This window comes from Notolabrus celidotus, chromosome 12 (assembly GCF_009762535.1).
Source record: "Notolabrus celidotus isolate fNotCel1 chromosome 12, fNotCel1.pri, whole genome shotgun sequence".
NCBI lineage: Eukaryota > Metazoa > Chordata > Actinopteri > Labriformes > Labridae > Notolabrus > Notolabrus celidotus.
Window position 1 is genome coordinate 1,100,830 of NC_048283.1, and position 26,351 is coordinate 1,127,180.

At 41.0% G+C, this 26,351-nt stretch overlaps 1 protein-coding gene across 3 annotated transcripts in view; it reads right to left on the reverse strand.

Annotated features, from left to right (window-relative positions):
* The window catches only part of bmper (BMP binding endothelial regulator), a 55,464-nt gene that overhangs the window by 22,618 nt on the left and 6,495 nt on the right, over window positions 1–26,351 (reverse strand). For 2 of the 3 annotated variants that reach the window (XM_034698703.1, XM_034698705.1), the window contains 2 exons: window positions 22,421–22,527; window positions 11,148–11,233 (listed from right to left, as the gene is read on the reverse strand). In XM_034698703.1, coding sequence (XP_034554594.1) covers window positions 11,148–11,233; window positions 22,421–22,526 — 192 coding nt within the window. In that variant the 5' untranslated portion in view covers window position 22,527. Of the gene's footprint in view, window positions 1–11,147; window positions 11,234–22,420; window positions 23,380–26,351 lie in introns of those variants that run through there. The other variant, XM_034698704.1, reaches the window with a different exon arrangement.

Consider the following 26,351-nt stretch of genomic DNA (forward strand, 5'->3'; position numbering starts at 1 on the left):
ACATCAAGAGATCTCATGAAAACTGTTGCATGAAAAGTCTGCGTCAATAATCCGGCTACAGAGTCCAAAAACCAGGATGCCTTTAAGTCCAGGTTGCTTGTTATGAAAGTTGTCCCACAGTCTTCTACTTCCTGTTAGTAGTGACCGTTAAGTCTGTCATAAAATGTTCTGCAGGCTTCATATTTGCTTTTGTTTGAGGACATCTTGCACAATATCATAAATTAGGTACTGGTTACTGACTCAAGTATGCCTTCCTCTGCTAAAACAGGTGGAGATGCACGGCTTGAAAACTCTGTACCTTTCGTACATACATTCCTTCTTCTTCTTCTTCTGAGGAAGTGTTGTTCTCTACCTGGCTTCCTTCTGTCAATGAATGGTGTTTGACTTCAAGGTCAAAAGGTGTTTTTCGACCAGAGGGAACTTAACCCCTGAACTACATGTGTTTCCACCGGTGGACCCAGGGTCTAAATTTAGTTCAGGGGTGGATAATCTCCCTAAAAAGCCCCTGCTAGGGGGGTAGTACTTTTCAAAGGTCCCAGGACTTTTGGGGGGCGGGGACTGCAATGCTGAACTTGTCTTATTGGTAGATTAACCGCAGCGTTTTTATTCCTCCCGCCGTCCACAATAACATCACACACATCTGTGATTCACTTGATTTAATACCTCCTGAACATCGGTCTCCTCTGAGCCTTAGAGTGTGAATGTGTCTCTCCCGGTGTTCCGGTTTTAAAAGTGACCCTGTAAACTGGAGACCTTCAGCTGAACGTGTCAGTGTTTGTGTTGATTCATTCATTGCTTTTTCTATTGTTTTTGAACACAGGCACAAAATTTTCACTTTTTTTCGTGTTTTTCTGCTTTTGGAGCACAATTTCAAGTTTGAGGAAAATCAATTTTTTCAACAGGGTCAACTTTGTTTCAATTTTTTTTTATGTCAAAATTTTTTTATGTCAAAATTTTTTTATGTCAAAAAAAAAAAAATCCAATTTTTTTTTGTCAAATTTTTTTTTTTCAAATTTTTTTTTAAATATTTTTTTGATACATTTTTTGTCAAAAATTTTTTGTCAATTTTTTTTTGTCAGATTTTTTGTCAAATTTTTTTCGTCCTCCCGCCGTCCACAATAACATCACACACATCTGTGATTCACTTGATTTAATACCTCCTGAACATCGGTCTCCTCTGAGCCTTAGTGTGAATGTGTCTCTCCCGGTGTTCCGGTTTTAAAAGTGACCCTGTAAACTGGAGACCTTCAGCTGAACGTGTCAGTGTTTGTGTTGATTCATTCATTGCTTTTTCTATGTTTTTAACCACAGGCACAAAATGTTCACTTCTTTTCGTGTTTTTTTTTCTTTTGGAGCACAATTTCAAGTTTGCCGAATTTTTTTTTTTTCGACAGACAGGGTCAACTTTTTTGTCAAATTTTTTATGTCAAAATTTTTTTATGTCAAAATTTTTTTATGTCAAAAAAAAAAAATCCAATTTTTTTTGTCAATTTTTTTTTTTTTAATTTTTTTTTGACATATTTTTTTGATACATTTTTTGTCAAAAAATTTTTGTCAATTTTTTGTCAATTTTTTTTCGTCAAAACTTTTTTTAAAAATTTTATTTCATTGTTTTTTCCATCTGTGATTCTCTTGATTTCTCTTTCTTTCATTAGTTTTTATTTGTTCTATCTTTTTTGTATGTGTGTGTACTTTTCAAAAGAAGAAGCTGTGATTCTCTTGATTTAGCAGCTTGTAACAGTAGTCTTCTCTCAGCCCACCGTGAATGCGTCTCTCCTCCCGGTGTTCCGGTTTTAAAGGTGACCCTGTAAACTGGAGACCTTCAGCTGAACGTGTCAGTGTTTGTGGAGTTTACACAGCTGTTGAAACACAGAGGGAGTTCCTGGGAATGCAAACTAGTTTAGTTTTTATTAAGATTTCAAAATATCCTCATCAGATATTTAATGATGGTCTAAAGACGTTTATGAGGGATGCATCCGGCTGAGAATCTCCAGTTAACATGGTCGCCGTTTAAACCAAAACACCGGCCGATCTCTGCGATCACGGCTTTTTGAGTTGAAAAGGATTTTAAAGCCGTGTTGAAACGTCTTTGCTACTCGCGCTTATCTCCTCTCACGTGTTGATTCAGTGAATCCATTTGTGATGAAATTTAGCACCATCTAAAACAGACCAGCTGAGTCTCTTCATGCTAACAGGCTAACTGTTGTGTTGCTCATAATGATACCTGCCTGTCCGTCTGCTTCATCTGTGATGAATGGCATTCCTCTTTGTTTTACTGCCCTCTACTGGTCTGGTGGTGTAGTGCATTTACCTCTTTTCCCCTCCATACGTCACTGGCCTGATTTGCACAATCTACCCGGGACTTCAGCCCGCGGTCGAAACGCAGACAACAATGGGGGCACAGGAACCTTTTAGTTCAGGGTAAAGTGGTTCTGGGGGCTAAAAGACCCAGGAACTCTTAGTCGAAATGCACCTTCTCTCTCTCTCTCTCTCTCTCTCTCTCTCTCTCTCTCTCTCTCTCTCTCTCTCTCCTGTTATTCATTAGCCCAAAGTAGTACATCTGACCCCCTTCACACACACTCATACACACACACTCTCACCCTCCTTGTCTGGGGGTCAGAGGTCTCAATGGGTCACCACGCCTTATAAACACTCGACATACCACCGCGGCACCAAGGCTGGTCGACCGGACGGCTGTCTGTCGCTGTGGGTGATGAACTCCCAACACAACAACACACACACACACATGGGATAACGTGTTGGTATGCCCTGAAGTGTGTCTGTGTGTGTGTGTGTGTGTGTGTCAGAGAAAGAGAAAGTGTGTGCTACTGTATGGAGATACGAGGATTTCCACTTAGACTGGTACACACCAAACACACACGACATTGAGTTCTCCACTGAGCCCTCATAACTCCAGATATTTTGGTGTTTTTATTTATTCATTAGAACTTTAAATATCATAGAGATGATGATGATGATGATGATGATGATGATGATGATGATGATGATGATGATGATGATAAAGGTCGGTGTAGGTCAGCTTGTAAAGTTCAGGATGTCAGTGAAGTGAAAGCAGAGAGGATTAAACTCTGAACATCACAGAGACACGAGGTTTCCACATGAGACAAAAACAGTCTTAAATCAGATTTCATCCTCTGAGTTTTAAATCCAATCACCTCCAATTTAGAGCTGCAGAGAGCATCTCTGAGCTTCTGTTCTCTGCAGAGTCACTGAAAACCAGAAGAGGGAGAGATAACAGACACTTAATCTAAGTCTAAAGATGAGTCAACGTTTTCTCCTCCTTTCATGCTTTCTCTCCATCACGCTGAAGGATGGAGAGATCACTCAGGGCCTGTCAGCACAGGAGAGGACCTCTTAACTTAAAGGCCCACTTAAGCCCTTGGACGTCAACCCCTCCTGCCTCCGACCCCCCAAAACCTTAACCTCCATTGCCTCTGTGACCCTTCACCTTTCACCCTCCCTCCAAAACAAACAGGTCACGACCCCCCGCCGCAGAGCAGGAGCCACGGTAGCTTAGGGACGAGACGGTAGCTTTGGGAACCGGTTTCCCAAAGCTGAACCACGTTGTCTCTCATGCTGCGTCAGAGCTGAATGTGCGTCCACCAGCAAAGTGAAGACAGCGCCCCCAGCTGGTCGGAGTGCAACACACTCACACTGTTGCATGATCCATTTCTCTCCCTCTCCCAAAAAGTCTTTCTCAACTCTTTCATAACTCAAACTGTTTGTGGTTTTTGGTTTCTCTCATAAAGACGCCACCGGCTCCCAGGACACAATAATGTTTTAATTACTGAATATTATTCCAGATTTCGTTCACCACCAGGTTTTTATTGGGACTACTTTGCGTCACCAGACCTGACTCCATATATTATAGAAGCTCTCTGCCAGCTGGGGTGAAAATAAGACGCTAAACACATCCTGACCCAGGTGTCCCATGTGAGCACACGTGTGGGTTCAGTGCTATCAGGTGGTTATCAGGTAAACCTCGCCCCTCCTGTATCGATCAGCTCCTGTTTGTGTTGAGACACTGACAGGATGTGACCTTTGACCCTTCCTCTCGGATCGATCGCAGCTACCGAGTGTAAAACTCCTGTGTGTGCGGTGCATCAAGAATGTTTGTTTTATCGATTAACGGGCTGCCATGACCTCTGACCTTTGACCTCCTCGATGTTTCCTGCTTGTAAGCTTGGAGATGAAGGGATGGAGGCTTGTTTGGATTTTTTAAGAGCAGCAAATTTACTGTCATACCAAAGAGTCTGCAAGAAGCGTGCGCTTGTTGGGATCGCTGCAGCCTGGCAGGTGTCACACAAGGTGAGTTAGAGCAAGCATGTGTTCACGTTTCCAAAGCAAAGATTCACAGTGAGTTATAAGTCTGACCGTTTAAAGACAGAAGGAATATTTTCAGCAGAAAAGAAGATCAGTAAAAAGATGATGGGTACCGTTTTCTCCTCATGGGGCACCAAATTTGACTCCTTATAGGAGCTTTAAATGAGATTAAAATGACAATCTGAAGTGTCATCCCAGTAAAAGTCAACACAGGTAACACAAGATGCCTTCCTACAAAGACAGAGTCCTCTCCTGGTCTTACTCTGATAATCCTGAGACTGAAATTAAAGGTTCTTAATCCACGCGAGAGAAAATCTGAAGCCGAGCGAGTGACAGACAGGAGGCGATCTGAGGGTCGAGCGAGGGAAGGAAGAGCCGATGAGAGAGTGGAAAAAGACACAGAGATGAACAGACAGATAGACGGGGATGATGAAGAGCGTGACGGAGATGAAACCGACTCTCCCCGAGATAACCGATCATCATGGCGACCGGCCTGTCAATCAGTCTGTCAGCCACATCCACTCCTGGCCCCATTACAGCGCCCGGCCTCACCCCGACCCACACAATGGCTCTTCTGTGTGTGTATCCTGTATGTGTGTGTGTGTGTGTGTGCGTCCCTGCCCACAGAGCCATTAGCAGGTACTCTGGACCAACTGGAGAGCCAAAGACCCCCCCTCCCCACCCCTAAGCCTCCCAAACCACCTAAACCCCTCTGTGTATGAGTGACACTGGAGCCCTGACGTCTCCACCGACCCCCCAAAGACATCACGGCGACACAGAACGTCACTTTTTTCAGGGATGAAAGAGGAAGGAGAGATTTACAAATTATTTAAGTCTCCTTGAGAGTCAAAAAAATATATAAACTGAACAAATTTCCAGAGAAAGGAGAGCAGAGCAGCTTCTTATTATGCTGCAAATCAACCAGAGTTAATGGATGAAGGATTAAGATAGTAAATAGCCAAACTTTGAGATCATTCTCCTGCAAAACGACTTAAAAATGCTGTTTTAAAACAGATTTTCTTGCATGAATAATTTGATTTTTTGCACGTTTCCTTCTCCAGAAAGTTGCAGGTATTGTCAGCTGCAAAATAAAGCAGTGATTCCATTAAATTAGAGGGTAACATATGTGCTAAATGCAGATTTTTCCCTATCATACATGCCAAATAATAAAGAAATACAGCAAATATCCTTGCACAAAATAGGACAACAGATCAGATTTAATTAAATTAACCCTGAAAGAAATTCAGCTGCAAGATTTCTGCAGAACTGTCATACAAAGGGACACTAAAGTTTGAAATCCACAGTGTAAATATGGTGACCAGTGAAAAGTGAAACTTGCATCTGAAGGATATTTATGGTTCTGCTTTCAGGCAATCAAAAAAATGCAATATATCTGGCGTCTCAGGACGTACACAAGAGCTAAATTTAATAAAGACTGAGAGCTAAATGTATAAAAGTTTATGACTTTGTGTGTATGTAAGCTGTGGGTCATGTGCATGTGTGTGTGTGTGTGTGTGTGTGTGTGTGTGTGTGTGTGTATCGGGGGTTAAAGCAGAGATGAAAGGCCGCCCATTGCCTGCTGATGACTGATAGCATTCAGCAGGGCTTTGGCTGATGTCTGCCTGATAACACAGAGGACGGCTCAGTCAGACTGCAGGCAGAGGGGAGCCACCGAGCAGCCAATCAGGAGCCGGGGTTCAGACACTGAAAGTCATATTTAGCATGAAGAGGTATATGTAGAAACTGAACATGGTTAAGGTGACACAGAGTCTCATTGTGACAGACTGAAGGTCAGGGAGGAGATTCATGATGTGGTAGTCCTCCAACAGGTTCACTATGTTCTTAAATCTGAACACCTCATAGTGCGTTATACTTTAAACCAGAAGAAATGACGACAAATTAACAAACAAACATGGACAAATCTTCTTTGGGCATCAGATTGCCTAACGCCGCCCAAATCACCCTTCTGACCTCTGGGTTCTTGGATATTTGGGATTATCTGTTTGACATTTTATAAACAGTTTAAAGATATGTTCAAAAACATCCAACATATTTTGTATCACTGTATAATAATTTAAAGGAGCATTTAAGACCCCTTTTGTCAACACTTGTCTGCAGGTATATCTGTAATTTAACTACTGTAGCACAGACAATCATGCAACCTGTAGCTGCCAGTGATTCAAATTTATAGATTTATTTCATTTCAACTCATATAGTAATTAAAGTTAAAAACTAGAATAATTTAAGGTTAAAATATATAGCTGTTTAATATAAGTTAATAAAAGTGTTCCACATAGAAACTGAAAGCTTCCAGATCATGAGAAAGGGGCGGGGCTTAGCAGGATGCACCTCATGCGTGCCATGCAGCACGGATAATGCAGAGAGGAAAAAGCTGCTGCACATTAGAAGACCTGGGAAGCCAGAAATTTCTTTTCTACTCTCTTTCAGTTCATGGGGCCAATGAGGTATGTGTTAAAGTTTGTTTGTGGGGCCCGAATTCTTTTCTTTGATGTGATTATAAGTTAAACAGCATGTAGTTTCTATGTATATTGATTTGATTTTATAAGTAGTGTGTTATGTGTGTATGTAATTTGTGTTTAAGCTTTATTAAGCTGATTTTATGATTTTTATTACAGTTCTCACGGCATGCTCAAAGGCACAGATTGTGCAAAATAAATGCCCGTAAGAAAAGGAACGCCTTGTGTCCGTGTCTTGACTGGAGGGAGTTACACAACCACTTCTGTCAACTTTGAGATACCTCCTTTAATTTTCATGTGAGAAGCTGAATGCTGCAGCATCAATGCTTTTTGAAGTAAGACTCTTAAAGATTCTTCAACTTCGACCGTAGACTGAATTCAACCTAACCTTCTGTCGAGCTAATGTGAGGTAAAGAGGCGGGCCTTTAGCCTCCTTGCTAACAGCTACAGGGTGCCCACCTGTCAATCAAGACAGCCACGCCCTTATTAGGACAAAACTTGTAAGTTTAACATCTTCGAAAATAATGAGTTGTGGATAGAGAAATTAGTTACTCAGACTTAAAGGGGACATATCACGCTTTTTTCATCAACATATATTGGTCTAAGAGGTCCCCAAAACATGTCTTTAAAGTTTATGCTCAAAAAAACACTTTGAAATCAGATTTTGGTCTGCCTGAAAAACCCTCTTCTTCATTCCTCATCAGAACACTCTGTTTTCCCTCTGACCACGCCCCCTACGGAAGTGGATGTGCCTCGGCCGTCCGGCACGTTGATCTAATGTTTACATGTTGGCTGAATATACACGGCTGCTCAGAGATCGCGTTACTTCAACCCTCTGAATCTGATCCAGAATCTGATCCTGACGGAGAGGCGCCTGTAGCAGGACCTTTCTGAAGGATTGGTCACAGATTTAGTGTTTCTTGTTGTTTTATTTATCAGTATGTCGACGTGTGTCTTGGTACACAGCTACGAACATGTAGCTATGTGGCTATGCTAACTAGCGCTAGCACTTATCCATGATAAATAAAAATCATCCACTAGATCTTCAAATCTGCAGATGTGGGGAGTAAAACAGACCTCTGCCAGAAAGGCAGCAGGACCTTTTCTGAAGGATTGGTCACAGATTTAGTGTTTCTTGTTGTTTTATTTGTCCGTATGTCGACGTGTGTCTTGGTACACAGCTACAGCTACAGCTATGAACATATAGCTATGTGGCTATGCTAACTAGCGCTAGCACTTATCCATGACAAATTAAAATCATCCACTAGATCTTCAAATCTGCAGATGTGGGGAGTAAAACAGACCTCTGCCAGAAAGGCAGCAGGACCTTTTCTGAAGGATTGGTCACAGATTTAGTGTTTCTTGTTGTTTTATTTGTCCGTATGTCGACGTGTGTCTTGGTACACAGCTACAGCTACAGCTATGAACATATAGCTATGTGGCTATGCTAACTAGCGCTAGCACTTATCCATGACAAATTAAAATCATCCACTAGATCTTCAAATCTGCAGACGTGGGGAGTCAAAGCGACCTTTGTGTTTATTAAGACAGCCTACAACTAGCATGCCTCCCTCCTAAGCTCCTTGTTAGCACACATGTGTGCAGGTAATGAAAAACGGAGGAGGGGTTGAGTTGTATTTTATACAGTCTATGGGCTGAACAAGCTCCGAGCTCTGACTCTGTGACAGACCGGATATTGTTGTTACGTAACAAAAACACTGAAGTCTGAAACGGCTGGTTTCACACACATTTACAGAAAGGTGGAGAAATCAGAACAGGGGCAGAATGGATTTTTTTCATTCTCGGGGGGTTTGTAGACAGGGACACATATTTCAGGTAGAGAACCATTAAAAAGTCAATTTTGCATGATATGTCACCTTTAAACTGTTTTTTGAACCAGGCTGTAAACATGTTTATTAATGCTGTGAAGATCGTCTTCTTTGAATGGGTGTGTAAGTGGTTTCCTGTGTTTCTGCAACCAGCCTCTAGTGGACGCTCCATGGACTGCAGTTTATAACACCTCCGTAAGGGCTTCATGTTTTAAAACCAGAGGTTGCCGCTTGATGTCGACCCACAAAGAGAAACTCATAGGAAACTCATTTATTTAGTCTTCTCCATAGACTGTATAAAGAATGGACGTAGTATCCGTGATGTCACTGTGTTTTGAAGCCGATCGACGGCGGCAGCCATATTGGAAATGCTGAACTCAACCAGGCTGAGTGTGAGGTAAAGGGGCGGAGTTTGAGCCTCCTAGCCAACAGCTATGTGTTCCCGACCGGGAGTCACGTCAGTCATGTCCTTATTTGGGCAAAAGCTTGTAATCTTAATATTTTCTGAACCGTCGCGTTAGAAATAAATTCACCCCCCCGTACAGTGTGTGCTGATAGAGAGATTAGCTTCTGCAGCCAGCCTCAAGCGGATGCTCGTTGAATTGCAGTTTATAACACTTCCACATGGGCTTCATTGTTTGAGACCGGAGGTTGCCGCTTGGTCTTCTCCCAAGAATTGCATTAAACCACTCTTATGTCTTTCTATTTATCATTATCTCTGCACATGAAACCAAACTTTACTACTAAAGATTATAAACTTCAGAGCAGGGGTGTCAAACATGCGGCCTGCGGGCCAAAACCGGCCCGCCAGAGGTTCAAATCCGGCCCGCTGAACAACTTTGTAAAGTGAAAAAATCACAGAGAAGATATTAACTGCAATTTTTCAATTAAAGTAACTACTATTTTAAATTTGTTCTCTGGGGGTTGCATACAATCATAGTGCTGACTGAGCACTTTTTTCTCAAAGTGAGAAAATAGATGTCTGTTTGCATAATCCGGTTGAGATTCATAGACTTTTTTGGAGCACTATAAGATGATCCACTAACACTAACACTACAACACTGTGCAGCAAGCAAACTGTTCATTCTGGAGCTGAGGGGTCCAAAATAATCAACTTTATCTTCTTCATTATTATAATCTATCTGTTCTTTTGATGTAAACATTACACAATCTGTGTCAGGTGGATGGGTAACCTGTGTGTTTGGTGTGTTCGCAGCAGGTTTCAGGGCTTAAAGAGTTGAATATTCGACCTCACTATGAGACTCATCATGACGAAGAATACAACAGCTGTTTATGTAAAAAGATAGTTCATTAAAAGTGAACATTTTCAGAATGTATTTGCACTTTTTTGCACTAAAACAAAGGAAAAATTTAGAGTTTTCATTATTTATAGGTTATTATATTATGATTTTACTGGTCCGGCCCACTTCAGATCTATTTGGGCTGTATGTGGCCCCTGAACTGAAATGAGTTTGACACCCCTGCTTTAGAGCAAGCGGCAACCTCCGGTCTCAAAATATGAAGCCCATGCGGAAGTGTCGTAAACTGCAGTTCATCGAGGGTCCGCTTGAGGCTGGCTGCAGAAACACAGGAAACCACATACACACCCATTCAAAGAGGACGCTCTTTACAGCAGAACAGATCGTGCCTTTAACTGCAAACTTCACATTTCTGCAAAGACAACTTGTGGAATTCAACTTTGGCCCGGACTACAATCAGCAAACACTAAACCCTGATGGTCGTGTATATTCATGACCTCCTGGTTCACAGTTTGGACTTGCAGCAGGTGTTTTCCTTGGACATCCTGCAGATAAACACATCTGGACGACCGAGCAGTGAGTAAACTGAGGATGCAACAGCAAACAAGCGCTACTTGTGCACACACGGTCTGCAGCTAAAATCACACCTGCTCACTTCCTGCATGCTGAACTCCGGTCACGTGACGCCTTTTAAAAACTGAAGCCTCTCTTTCAGGCGATGTGGAGGCGGTGACACAGAAACAGCCTTGTTGGTCCATTCTCATCCCCTAAAACAAAGAGCTCTGCAGCAGCACTGAGGGGTCAGAGGTCAAAGAGCACATGTTCCAGGAAAGAGTTGTAGGCTGGTTTAACAGCCAGGTCGAGCCAAGACAGCGTGACGACAGGCATGTCTGTTAAAACAAACAATCCCCACTTCATGTTTCACTCACACTTTGTTGTAAATCCTCAGAAAACAGTAAAGAGTGGAGTTTTAAAAGTGCTTCCCAACACTCACAGAACACCAGGACATTTTTAAAAAGCTGACATCCTCTCTCCATGTCAGATAAATTCCCTCCTACATCTTTCACAACCTTCTGATAACAGAGACACAAACAGCTCAATAACCAGCTTTACAAACATCCCTATCAGCGCTCAAAGACGCCTGAGTGGGAAATCTGCAGCAGCATGAACACATCACGATGCTGAGAGCAAACACAGCAGGAAGGGAGGCAATCATGCAATCAAGCTTTGCAACCTACCAGACAGACGCAGGTGATGCAGGGGTTGTCGGTGATGTTGGGGATGTGGAGGACTTCTCCCTCGTTCTCACAGCTCGCCTCCGTACCTGGAAGAGACGCAGGAAGTTCAAAACAAACAGTTAAAGGCTGACAGAGAGAACATGAAACATGAACCAGAAGTTCATTTTAAAACTTCATTAACAATATTATTTTGTTCATTAAAAATCATCTCTCATGGAGGCAAGCTAGAGAGCCTCTCAGGTCCATGAAGTGATTCAGTGTCTGGAAGTTGCAGAGTTGCTGCAGTAAGTTTGATAAAGAACTCCCCGCCATAAATTCAAAAACTCACGCCAAGAGTTTTAATTTGTTATTTGATGTGTTAAAAATAGGGTTACAGCTATTTGATTGACAGTTTAATGTGACGTCACCAGTGCGAGGTGTTACCCCTGCTGCAGGGGGATGTTATGCCTTTATTTTTGTACAAACCAGAGGAGATGAAGATGCATTAAATATGTATGGTCAGTGTTTCCACCACGCTATGGTTTTGCTTTCCTATAAATACTCTCATGAACTGAAAAGGTAAGACACTAGCTGGTGAACAAATGACTCTTGCCTCCCTACACTGGCTTCCAGTCAGCTACAGAAATCCTTCTGTCCGTATATAAAGCACTTCATGGTTTGGCCCCCTCTTACAGAACTCCTGTCTCCGTATCACTCTGTCAAAGCACTCAGATCATCACACCAAAACTTCCTGTCTGTCTGAACAGCAAGGACAAAGAGATATGGGGACAGGGTCTTCTCCATCTGTGCCACAAAACTGTGGAAATCTCTTCCCCACACCGTCCGACTTTTGAAAGTCGTCTCAAAAAGCACTTTTTTATTCATTAACTTTTAATGAAGTTAAGGTGTTAACTTAGGTTCGGGAGCAGGACCACGCCTAAACCACACCCTCAATCACCTGACAAGCCTTCTTAAACGTAGCCAGCCTACTCCAACTGCTTGTCCGTGATTCTTCAACCCACCCTCCCTCACCTTACTCTACTGCACTTAACCTATTTCCTTGTCCTCTCCTACTCAACTCGTGCTCGCTCCTTCTATGCCCTGTCTACTTCCAGGTACAACCCGGGTCAAGATCAGCTCCGGCAGGATAACGCTGAGACGGAACCCCCATCCTGAGTCTCCTTCTGCTGGGCACACCACGCACAACTAATTCATTAAATGTTCAATTTATATCCTTGTGTGGCGTGGTCCTTGCTAGTGAAACTGCCCTTAACCACACCGGCTCAGATACTCACTGTTCATTGTATTTCTTGTCATTACTGTTAATTTCATTTTTGATTATATTGCTCTGTTACCACTCTTCTTTCCCTCCCTCTTCCTCTGTTTGTCTGTCTGTTTTTAATTTTCATTTTCTCTTTGTGTTCCTCATTTTCTGTTGTAAAGCACTTTGGATCAACTGTGTTGTGTGTAAAGTGCCATATAAATAAAGTTGATTTGATTTGATTTTATTGGACTTTAATTGCTCGAGATCTTTTTTGGTTTTACTAATAAGTTCTTTTTTTGGGTATCATCATCAGCAAGATTTCAAGCATCATATCAGACAGCCATGATGGACAGCCTTTACAAACTTCTCATGTTTGAAGCTCAATTTTTTTACTTCACCAAGATTCATAACACCTTGCATATTTCTCTCCTCTCTCTCTACTTTAAGATGCAGGTCATGCATTTGCAGCATGTTGAAGATGACCTGCTTCTTTAATAGTTTAGCTGTCATCATACATGAACTCTGACGATTCAGTAAGCACAGACATCGTCTGATGACTCAGATCCTGACCAGAAGTCGCTCTCAGGATGATTTAGGACACTCGGTCATCCACCGTGTTTGCTCTCCCTCCTCGTCTGTGTGTCCAGGTAAAAGCAGAGACATTTGAAGCGCGGTCTTAAAAAACGTGAGTGGGTCAGTTTGTGTAATCTGAACCAACTGCAGGAAACGACCCCAAACAGAAGGGTTTATGGGTAGAGACTCACAGATCCCAGCAGCTCCTCTCGCTCTGAGCCGCCGCAGCACACAGACACTAAGTGATGCTCAGCTGTTTGTTCATGTGCCAGGTTTGTTTTCAGCCTCTGAAATTATAACTTCCTTCCCCTGTAGGAAGTTATCGTCTGAGCCGAGGTCATCGGAGGTGACCGCTCTGTTTGAGCGCCAAACTACTTCCTGTTTCTTGTCATGTCTCCTCCGGTGATCTTATCTCTCTGAGGAGGGAATTTCTCACCGTGGAAAAAAACCATAACCCTTCATATCTTGTGTTTTTCTGTCACAACTGTTCTTCTTTTAGAGTCTGAAACTTGACTTTCTTGCAGCTGAAAGCAACTCAAGATTTCCCAATGATGCTTGTTAATATGTCGCAGAGTAATAAAGCTGACCAGGAACTTTTTTGAGCAATATTTGGTGAGTCTTATCGATGTGCTATCACCTCTGACTCTTTGACCTGCTGACCTCTGAGTTTGTCTTCATACTGATGACTAAGGAATCACCTGGTTTGCCTCAATTCTTCTTCCTCTGTGTGCAAGACCTTTAAATCAATGCAACACTCGAATGATCTCTTTCTTCACCATCAGATGTTTTGATTCATCCTGTTACGTGTCGCTCTGCAGGGTTTGCACCGGTTGCATGATATAAAAGTCATCACCATCGATTTGAATTTACAGAATGTATCTAGCTAACCTGATAACATGCACAATTTTAACATTTATGAAATGTCAGCTCTTTGCAGTCACACATGCAGCCTAACCCAAAGTTTTTTGAGGTGTCTGGGAGTTTGGTGCACGTGTGAATACAGCTCAATTTCCACCACAAGAGCCTTCACCAGTTGTAATAAAGTCAGACATCCTTCCTGAGTTTCAACTGGAGGAAAAAAGGTTTAAATTAAACGCCTCAGCCTCAAAGACCCTGATTTTGAGGCCTCACTTTCGGATGTCCCAGGAGACACAGTGATTGCACAGTTTTATTTATACCAACAGTAAGAAAATGCTAATTTGAACAACAGTCGTTCAGCGTTTAATAATCTAACAAAGGAAACACTTGCAGAGATAATTAGAGGAGCCATTTCTTGAATTTTGTGAAGTTTTCAGGAGTTTTATGGACGTCAAACGCTCATGTGACATGCTAAATCTTCCCCAGCATGCAGACATTAACCTCTGTGTGTTGTTTGAAGCTAAGAAGGCTTAGTTTAAGAGTCTAACTAAGTTTGCATCCGGACTGAAGCAGACTAAACTCAATAACAGCAGCTCTCCTCTCTCAGCAGCCGAGACGCTCAGCAGCCGAGAGGCAGGCTGTAGATCCTGGCAGAGCAGACGAACCCTGCCGACTCCACCAACACCGTAAAATTTACAGCCTTCAAGTGTAATTAAACTGGCAGGGCTGTAAGTGGTGGTGGTGGGTGGGGAGTGAGGGGGGGGGTTAAGAGGGGTCGGAGGGTGCAGGAGAGGGGGGGGGGGGCTCCGTCTCTGAGGTCTCATATTCAGTCTGACAGAACAACTTCCTCCTCGTCCTCATATCTATCCATCAAGATCCCGCTCTACCTTCAGATACCTCATGCATATTAAACCACACCGCCGGGTGTTTGAGTCAGAGCAAAATGAGAACAGATAATCTGAGATTATTGCAAACAGAAGGTGATTTAAAGGACAAAAGGAGACGGGTAGCGCAGTGTTAGAGAGCGGTGCAGGGTCAGAGAGAGGGCTGCAGGACGGGAGGACTTAAAACAGGGACCTCAGATTCTGCAGGCTTTAAGAGACACAGACAAATTAAACTTAGTAACATCTAGAGTCTGAGTAATCTCCTTTTGTTTGAAGAATTTACATCTCTGGTTTAAAAAAGTTGCAAAGCTTGACAGCTTGAATTTCAGAGTCAGAATCAAGCTGCACCAAAATGTGATTTATTCAACACTTTCTAGTCTTTCAAACCTCTCAAAGCGTTTTCTTTTACATGCCACATTCATCCATTCATACACTGATGACAGAGGCTGCTACAGAAGGGGTCAATCACTTCTAACTAATCCCATTCTCATGCATTATTCCATCAGAGCAGTTTGGAGAGCCGTGTCTCTGCTGAGGACACTTTGACATGTGATGCAGGAGCTGGATCAGAGACTCAAACCACAGTCGTCCAAGAAAGCATGCAACTTTAAAAGTGTAAGACTTTAATTTCTTCTCTTAACACTGTTGCAAGAATTTATATTTTCCAATCTGTTTAATTTAAGCCTGAGGCTGCTTGTTATAATTTTGGAACAAGGATTTTAGTTTGAAGTCGTTATAATCCAAATGAAGGACTCTTTGCTCTCGTGTGCATCATCCTATATTTTCCACCAGCCTCTCAAACTGTCACATATTCATGCAGTCAGATTATTTATTCAACTAAGAGTTAAAAAACATAGAAAAATATGTCATAACAAGAAAAAAACATGCATCAAAATGTCAAATATTACTAAAAATGTTAATTCAATTGCAGGACTTAAAATAATGCAAAAACAAACTCATGCAGGCCGACTCGTGATGCATTCATGTGCAGCAATATGAGCAACTTAAAGCATGTTTTATTAGTTTTAAACGTGAATCATATGTTTTCAAATTATCTTCATTTTTAAGTGTGTACTTTTAATTCAATAAAGTCAGTCAAATAAAGACAATAGGGTTAGAAGATTAAGATTAACCTCTAAGAAACTCTGGCTGCATGAAGTTCCCTTTCATAACTGGGCTGTATGGAAATAAAATATGTTCTCTGTGTATTTATTTCACAAAGTTTGAAGGAAAATGTTAACTTGATTTTTATTTCAGGGGTGAAAGATGTCAAATAGTGGCAAGTACTTGTGTCTCTGAGGGGTCGATGGTTCAGTTAAAGTCCACTAATCTGAGACAAGAGGAGGAGCAGTCCTGGAGCAGATCATCCGAGCCTGTTGCTCCACCTGCTGCATCTAAAAACATCAAGCTGTCCTCCTGTAAGACCTCAAACCACCCCCGATCCAGAGCACATTTAGATAACAGGTGGAGGAATCAGGTCTGCAGAGACACTAAGTCCCCTCCTGATCCGGAGAGCTCCCAGGCTCTGTGCTCTGTTTCATGTCAAACAGATACACATGCCGGACCAAAGAGACGCATCTGGTACAGGTTTTGCCCCCCCCCCCCCCCATCTGATCCCCATCTCTGTGTTTTTGCTCCAGGAGCAGAGATAACAGTCCGGAGAGGGGACCCCTGATAATCTGGACCTGGTCTTATCAGGAGGGGAGCGGACGTGCTGTCTTCTCTTGTCATGAGGAGGTTCTTTTTTATTAAAGTTAAACGCTGAGGAGAAAGTGAAAGCTCTGTTCTGAATCAGAGATTTCCTCCGTGTCTAAATGACATTATGTTGAAACTCAGCTTCTGTCTTCATGAAGAACCTCTACATGACCTCACGGAGGCAGACCAACTAAATAAATAACTGTAATCTAATAATCTGAGGAGGAGGCAGGAGGAGGCAGGAGGAGGCAGGAGGAGGCAGGAGCAGGCAGGAGGAGGCAGGAGGAGGCAGGAGGAGGCAAGAAGAGGCAGGAGGAGGCAGGAGGAGGCAGGAGGAGGCAGGAGGAGGCAGAAGGAGGCAGGAGGAGGCAAGAAGAGGCAGGAGGAGGCAGGAGGAGGCAGGAGGAGGCAGGAGGAGGCAGGAGGAGGCAGGAGGAGGCAGGAGCAGGCAGGAGGAGGCAAGAAGAGGCAGGAGGAGGCAGGAGGAGGCAGGAGGAGGCAGGAGGAGGCAGGACAGACAGTCCTCCACGCCGCTGTGACTCTCGTACATGGGGCAGCTTCCCAGCTAGCAACGTCCTGTTCTAAAAACATTCTGTTAATGTGACAGAGAATGTTCCTGTCATGTTTTCAGCAGGAAGTTTGCTTTGAATGCTCTCTAGTAACATTCTCTAAAAACATGAATAAAATGTTTTTATGTTTAGTGACAAAAGTGCTTGAATATTATTCCCTAATGTTCTTGAAACATTCTCAGTGAGAAATTTTCTTCTTTCTTCTATGTTCACAATTTGTTCTCAGATAATAATCAATAATCTGTGACCCAAAGAATGTTATCAAAACATCCTTTAAATGTTAAAGATAAAACATTCTACCTTTGTTCTAATTAAATATCTCCAGAATATTCTTAAATAAAACATTTTGTGATTTGAGGCGTCAGAAACATCATTAATTGTTTTTTTTACATGTTGCTTTGAGAAAGTTGCTTCTTTGTTTTTAAGTAACATTATAGGAACATTTTATAGAAAACATTCATTAATCTGTTTCCTAAATAATATTATCAAAACTGAATGTTAAAGACAAAATGTTCTTCTTTCATTGATAGTTAAAAAAGTAACATTTTTAAACCAATAAGACGTTCTTTGAATATTAAACTCAACCTGTCTGTGACCTAAAGAATATTATAAAACATCCTTTGAATGTTAAAGATAAAACATTCTATCTTTGTTCTAATTAAATATCACCAGAATATTCTTAAATAAAACATTCTGTGATTTGAGGCGTCAGAAACATCCTGAAAACATTTTTTACATGTTGCTTTGAGAAAGTTACTTTTTTGTTATTAAGTAACATTATGGGAACATTTTATGGAGAACATTCAATAATGTTTTTCCTTAATAATATTATCAAAACATGATCTAAATGTTAAAGACAAACTGTTCTTCTGTCATTGATAAAAAAAAGGAACATTTTTAAACAATAAACATCCCTAAGATGTTCTTTAAATATTAAACTCAAAACCTTGTATGTTACCTAAATAATAATATCAAAACATCCTCTGAATGTTAAAAATAAAACATTCTATCTTTGTAGAGAAAGTTGCTTCTTTGTTATGAAGTAACATTTTTGGAACATTTTATAGAAAACATTCATTAATCTGTTTCCTAAATAATATTATCAAAACTGAATGTTAAAGACAAAATGTTCTTCTTTCATTGATAGTTAAAAAAGTAACATTTTTAAACCAATAAGATGTTCTTTGAATATTAAACTCAAACCTGTCTGTGACCTAAAGAATATTATAAAACATCCTTTGAATTTTAAAGATAACACATTCTATCTTTGTTCTAATTAAAAATCACCGGAATGCTTAAATAAAACATTCTCAGATTTGACGTGTCAGAAACATCCTGAAAACATTCTTTACATGTTGCTTTGAGAAAGTTGCTTCTTTGTTTTTAAGTAACAATATAGGAACATTTTATGGAGAACATTCAATAATTATTAAAACATCCTGTAAATGTTAAAGACAAAATGTTCTTCTGTCATTGATAAAAAAGGAACATTTTTAAACCGATAAGATGTTCTTTGAATATTAAACTTAAAACCTTGTCAGTGACCTAAAGAATATTATAAAACATCCTTTGAATGTTCAAGATAAAACATTCTATCTTTGTTCTAATTAAATATCACCAGAATGTTCTTAAATAAAACCTTTTCTGATTTGAGGTGTCAGAAACATCCTGAAAACATTCTTTACATGTTGCTTTTTTGGAGAACAGTCAATAATCTTTTTCTTAAATAATATTATCAAAACTGAATGTTAAAGACAAAATGTTCTTCTTTCATTGATAGTTAAAAAAGGAACATTTTTAAACCGATAAACATACTTAAGATGTTCTTTGAATATTAAACTCAAACCTTGTTTGTTACCTAATGAACATTATAAAACATCCTTTGAGTGTTAAAGACAAAATGATCTTCTGTCATTAAAAGTAAAAAAGGAACATTATTTAAATCAATAAGATGTTCTTTGAATATTAAACTCAAACCTTGTCAGTGATCTAATGAGCATTATAAAACATCCTTTGAATGTTAAAGACAAAATGTTCTTCTTTCATTGATAAAAAAGGAACATTTTTCCTTCCCTAAGATGTTCTTTGAATATTAAACTCAAAACCTTGTCTGTGACCTAAATAATATTATAAAACATCCTTTGAATGTTAAAGACAAACTGTCCTTAAATGTCATGAAAAGATAACAAAAAAGGAACATTATTTAAATCAATAAGATGTTCTTTGAATGTTAAACTCAGAACCTTGTCAGTGATCTAAATAATATTATAAAACATCCTCTGAATGTTAAAGACAAAATGTTCTTCTTTCATTGACAGTTAATAAAAAAGGAACATTATTTAAATCAATAAGATGTTCTTTGAATGTTAAACTCAGAACCTTGTCAGTGATGTAAATAATATTATAAAACATCCTCTGAATGTTAAAGACAAAATGTTCTTCTTTCATTGACAGTTAATAAAAAAGGAACATTATTTAAATCTTTAAGATGTTCTTTGAATATTAAACTCAAACCTTGTCAGTGATCTAATGAACATTATAAAACATCCTCTGAATGTTAAAGACAAAATGTTCTTCTGTCATTAAAAGTTAACAAAAAAGGAACATTTTAAATCAATAAGACGTTCTTTGAATATTAAACTCAAACCTTGTCTGTTACCTAATGAACACTATAAAACATCCTTTGAGTGTTAAAGACAAAATGTTCTTCTGTCATTAAAAGCAAAAAAGGAACATTATTTAAATCAATAAGATGTTCTTTGAATATTAAACTCAAACCTTGTCTGTTACCTAATGAACACTATAAAACATCCTTTGAGTGTTAAAGACAAAATGTTCTTCTGTCATTAAAAGTAAAAAAGGAACATTATTTAAATCAATAAGACGTTCTTTGAATATTAAACTCAAACCTTGTCTGTTACCTAATGAACATTATAAAATATCCTCTGAATGTTAAAGACAAAATGTTCTTCTGTCATTAAAAGTTAACAGAAAAAGGAACATTATTTAAATCAATAAGATGTTCTTTGAATATTAAACTCAAACCTTGTCAGTGATCTAATGAACATTATAAAACATCCTCTGAATGTTAAAGACAAAATGTTCTTCTGTCATTAAAAGTTAACAGAAAAAGGAACATTATTTAAATCAATAAGATGTTCTTTGAATATTAAACTCAAACCTTGTCAGTGATCTAATGAACATTATAAAACATCCTCTGAATGTTAAAGACAAAATGTTCTTCTGTCATTAAAAGTTAACAGAAAAAGGAACATTATTTAAATCAATAAGATGTTCTTTGAATATTAAACTCAAACCTTGTCAGTGATCTAATGAACATTATAAAACATCCTCTGAATGTTAAAGACAAAATGTTCTTCTGTCATTAAAAGTTAACAGAAAAAGGAACATTATTTAAATCAATAAGATGTTCTTTGAATGTTAAACTCAGAACCTTGTCTTGAAACATTCTCAGAACTTAAAGGGAATGTAGTGAGAACATTCAGCCCGGCCTCTCTGCGCTCCACCTCCACCTCCACCTCCACCTCCACCTCCACCTCCACCTCCACATCCACCTTTCATTCATCCCCTCCTCTATTATCTCATCTCTCTGCTGCGCTGCAGGGCGGAGAAGTGATATCCTATGATGCAACGCGGCTGTCAAAGGAGAGAGGAGCTCAGTGTGAGCTGTTGGAGACGCGCGGTTTACACTTCACAGCCTGTTTTTAACGTGAAAAAGTGCGTTAATTACAACTTCCACAGGCGCAAACAACCATTAAGGAGAAGGATGCTTTTTAATTTTAAACAGAGAGCTCTGAATTAAAGCTTCACACCCCGATTAATGTCACTCTATTTGATTTAAAGGGCCTTGATATTAAGTGAAGTTACACCATGATTCATGTGAGGGAGAGAAATATGCACGTTCTGCTGCAAATAACAAGCGACCCAGGGTGGATTTTTGTGGCTTTTTCCTCCCTGTTTCCACCTCATAGGGAGGCACAGGGAGGATAACCCGGGTTACACTGAAAACCCGAGTCTATTTCCAGCATCTTAACACCGCAAACTCAAAATTAAAACGCTCTCCAAAACCACAAGAAGGCTTTAATATGCGTGTTTTCTTGAATGTATCTCCTCTCTCTTTTTTTTTATGTGATTAAAACTCACTTTAAATAAAAGTCTGGATGCAAAGTTTTGTAGTTTTCAGGTTTTACTTTCTCCCTTGCTCCCCTTAGGTCAGATAATAAGAAACAACAAAATAAAATACCACAGCTATGCAGATGACACACACATTTACATTAACCATATCACCAGGGGATTATAGTCCCATACAAACACTGAGTAAATGCATTGAACAAATCAATGACTGGACGAGAGACAGAACTTTCTTCAGTTCAACAAAGAAGAAACTGAGATGACTGTTTCAGCCAGAAACCTTGGTGTGATCATAGACTCAGCAGCCACATTAAGACTATTACAAAGTCAGCCTACTATCACCTTCAGAATATATCAAGGATTAAAGGACTTATGTCTCAGCAGGATGCAGAAAAACTCCTCCATGCATTTATCTTTAGCAGACTAGACTACTGTAACGGGGTCTTTACAGGACTCCCTAAAGAGTCCATCAGACGGCTGCAGCTCATACAGAATGCTGCTGCTCGAGTCCTAACAAGGACCAACAAAGTAGACCACATCACTCCAGTTCTTAGATCTCTACACTGGCTTCCTGTCTGTCAGAGAATAGACTTTAAAATCCTGCTGATGGTTTATAAAGCTCTGAATGGTTTAGGCTGATCTGCTGCTACTGTATGAACCATGTGGACCTCTGAGGTCATCAGGTACTGGTCTGCTTTCAGTCCCGAGAGTCAGAAGGAAACATGGTGAAGCAGCGTTTAGTCATTATGCTCCACATATCTGGAACACACTCCCTGAAAGCTGCAGGTCTGCTCCAACTCTCACCTCTTTAAAATCAAATACTAAGACCTTTTTATTTGACACTGCCTTCCTATCTTAGATTATTTTAACTCACTTTAAATTAAAATTTAATTTTTAATATAATCTAATCTAATTTTCCTTTTCTGTTTTATTATATTTGTCATTTTAATTATGTTCTTTTCTGCCTGTCTGAATGTCTCCAATGCTTCTAATGTTTTAATGTAAAGCACATTGAGTTGCCCTCATGTATGAAATGCACTATACAAATAAAGCTGCCTTGCCTTCTGGTAAAACTCAACAAACTGGAGGTCACACTGAGTGTTTTTTGTAACCTTTAGTTAAAGACTTTAACCCCAAAATAAAAAGGTGAAGTGACTTTGATTCTGAGAGTAAAACACAGAGTGCAGGAGCTCTGAGGAGACGCAGCAGACTAAATCACCAGGCTCTGGGTAGATTTTTACGCACGGTGGGTGCTGGTGATGTGTCATTAAGAAGCCGTGTGATTCCCTTTAATCTTACCTGTAATTAACGCAGAGGAGGACCGGGGCGTCAGGACCAGCAGCAGAAACCAGAAGAAGAACCTACAGGTGGACCAGGAGGGAGGACTCGAGCAGCGGAGCAACATCCTCAGGAACAAGGAATCAGAAGGAGGCGAGAAAAAAAAAAAAAAAAGAGGAAGAAATAAAAACAAATCAATCCAACAAGATCCACGTCCCTGCGCGTGTCCTCTCTTTGTATTCCACGCAGGAGAGGAAGAACTCCTCAGTGAGTCTGTTTGCTCTGAAATGCAAAGAGACACTCAGGCAGGCGCGCGGAGATCACACCGACATTACAATGACAAAGACGCGCCGACAGGCAGCAGACAGCTCGGCTGCTCATGTCAGGAGCAGAGGAACAGAGGATCAGGACTCTGAGGATGAACTTAAACCTCTGATTCAGTCCCAAATCCTGCAGAATCCAGAGAGGAGCAGAGGCGGGTTGGAGGTCTGAGAGGAGAACTAAAGTGTCCTGTGTGATCTGAGCGCAGAGAAACACACACACTCTGGGGTTTTTAAAGAGCTGGAGGAGTTCCCAGCAGCTGTGAGTCCTCTCTGATAACCCGAGGAGGGACTGTGTTCTTCTGAATCCGCGCTCCGAGTCCAGGAGTCCGTGTGGCGCATGGATGCTGGGTGCAGACTGTCCGAGACCCAGCTAAAGGACTACACGCACACTCTCTCACACACACCAACTCTCTCTATCTGAGCAGCGTGAACCGGCCTCCTCTCCTCCCTCACTGCTATTAAAGAGGACCTGTGGTGTCGGAGCGCACCGCAGAGCCAGAAAGTCCTGCCTCCTCTGTGAAACCCGGGACCTCCTCCTCCTGCCTCCAGACCAGACCCTCTGTGGTCCTCTCTGCTGCAGAGCTCCTGCAGACCTCTCCATGCAGGGCTCCCTTTGTTATTTAAAGGTTTTAATAATCAGGCTCTCTGCTCCTATCTGCCCCTGTCTGTCTGTCTGTCTGCTACTGAACCCCTGTGTGCTGTAAAGACTGTGTGTGTGTGTGTGTGTGTGTGTGTGTGTGTGTGCGCCTTGGGATCTAGTTTCATTACCGACGAAGCAGGGGAGCTACATGTGCTTTATGTCTATGTGTTAAATTTAAATGAAGAAGAAGAAGAAGAAGAAGAAGAAGAAGAAGAAGAAGAAGAAGAAGAAGAAGAAGAAGAAGATAAAAGAAGAAGAAGAAGAAGACAACTTAGGATTCAATTTGCAACATTTATATCTCCTGCAGAAGAAGAAAGCAGCCATAAAATGTTAAATAAGTCAAAATAAACACCTTATTTTTGTCAAAGTGCTCCTTTAAATTCTTGAGACACATCTGTCTGAGGATTTTAAAATCACTGCCAGAGAGACAGACATGTTTTTAACATCCTGGCCTTTATATTTGACACTTAAAAACTCTGTATGTCTCTTTTTATTCTGAAACAAGATGTGGAAACACTGATTTTGGCCAGTCTTATCTTAATTCTGCAGCAGAGCATGTTTGTGTTTGATGTTTTCTTTCTTTAGATGATGTTTTGGGACGATGGATAGAGCAGGAAAGTTGGAAGAGAGGGTGGGGAGAGATGTGCAGCAAAGGGCCACCCGCCTCGAGGATTACAGCGTCTGTACATGGGGTGCAAGATTTAACCACGGAGCTAAACCGCCGCCCTGTTTGTGACTGTTACACCAGAAGACAAAGTCCACATTTTCACAGATTCATCACGTCTATTTAAACTGCTCTGGACTTATTTTTGTGCCATTAATTGCAGAAAATGCAAAATATTGGTGAGTCTTCATCTCTAAATCTTAAACTGCAGAACCTGAGTCTACAGACTTTTGACTACATCATGTTTAAGTCCAACTTTAAGATCAAAATGTCACAAAAAGAGAGGTTATTTATCTGATTATGAAGTCTACTCTCTGTGAACTCTGGGGTGAGATAAATACGTCTGCTCTCTGAGGTTGTCGTTGTTCTTGAGGACCCATTTGGGGCTCTAAAGGGTCAAAGGTTCCCAAACAGCAGACCTCTAGGGGACACTTAAGGACTCAATGGATCAGCTGTTCTTATTTCACAGAAACATTTCCATCAATAGAAGATGTTTGATGCATATATAAACTAGGACCCAAATCAAAGAAGTCTGATGAGAGGAGATTTTAAATCTGGATGTTGAGTTCTTGGAAAAAAAACATGCAGCTTGTTTTGCAAACATAAAGAAATCTCCTCCTCTACATGCCGCCATAAATCTGCAGGCTGGAGTCGACATTAAAGTCTGATGTGACAGATGAGGAAGATTGCATGACAGGGGTGTGTGTGTGTGTGTGTGTGTGTGTGTGTGTGTGTGTGCAGCCTCTTTAAAGTTGCAGCTCGTCAGAAGCTCAGACGGGAGGAAAAGCGAGTCTTCAAAGAAATAATTAGGACCCACCCAGCAGCTTTTAACTGAGCGTCAGCCGCTGCTCACACCGAGCTGCTGCACGCTGGAAACACACACACACCAGACAAACACACACACAGCTCAGGTGTGTGTGTGTGGAAGAGACTGTGAGGAAGAAAGGGTAACATGTCAGAGAGTGTGTGTGTGTGTGTGTGAGTGTTACAGAGGCAGAAGGTAAGGCAGTGAGAGTGTGTGTGCAGAAATGAAGTTTTAAAAAAACAGAGGGACAGAGAGAAAGTGTGTGTGTGTGTGTGTGTGTGTGTGTGTGTGTGTGTGTGTGTGTGTGTGTATGTGTGTGTGAAAAAGACGGTTAGAGGTAACTCAGAGTGTGTGAAGGGGAATCCTTGACTTATTAACCACTAGATGGCAACAGAGAGAGTGAGGGAGGTGACATGCTCCGACCACAAACATACTCACACACACACACACACATATTTAAAACACACACACACATACACCTTACAGAGGAGCTGACAGGTAGACAAGTAGGTGTCTTGTTCAGGTCACTGAGGTTTGGGAGTCAAACCTAAGTGACTGAATTAAAACAAGTGTCTGCTGGCTGCTGCAGGATGTTCAGGGGGCCTAACAGCCTCAGATTTTATGCTGGCTTTAACAGACTTTGGTAACATTTCTGCTTAAAGTCAGACCGAGTCAGGGTTGATCAGGTTCATATCAAGTGACCGGTTTATAAAAGCATCCAAGGTTGAGGAAGGAGAATCATTTTCAAGATGTCTGCACGTCTGTCCAATTACACACAGCATTGATTTAATGCAGTAGTGTGGGTCTCTGTTGCTTCGTCTGCCATCATGCTGTGAACGTTACTCTGTGGTTTTCACAGCGTGATTGGACGTCATGTCCTGCCTGCTGAGATTCAGAGGACCTAGTGGTTAAAGCGCCCCGTCAAAGAGGCTTTACATTGGAGCAGGACCGCCGGACAGCTGGAGTCATGTGACCGAGGTTTTCCCCGCTGTAATCCCTGAATCAAGGATTCTCCTCCTCCTCCTCTCCTCCTCTCATGTTGTCTTTCTGGTCCTCTGAAAACCTCTGACCTGTTGACTCCAGGCCTGGCTCCGCTCATCATGACTTTGGTTTGTTGTTGTAGTTAAGTGAAATACGATCTGGTGATAACACAGAGTGTTTTATTCTGAAAATTAACCGGATGTTTTCATTTTGTTTTGATGAAACCTGACTTCCTGTCCCGCTCCATCTGCTCTGTTGAGATTGATGCGTCGTGCTCCGGCATCCGGGAACAAATAGAAGTCTTGTGTATCTGATCCAGAGGACTCAGACCTGCTGGATCAGAGACGCAGCTGGAACGCAACGGAGCGGATCCAGTGGAAGTTAACACATTGACTAGAATAGAAACCTATCAGATCTGGAGCTGTGACGGATCAGAGACAGATCTGGTGGAATTTGGCCGTTACTCTGAAGTTTCAGACACATCCTGGTTCACAGGTGGGTCTAATGTGGTTTTTGAAGACAACCAGTCACTCTGAGAG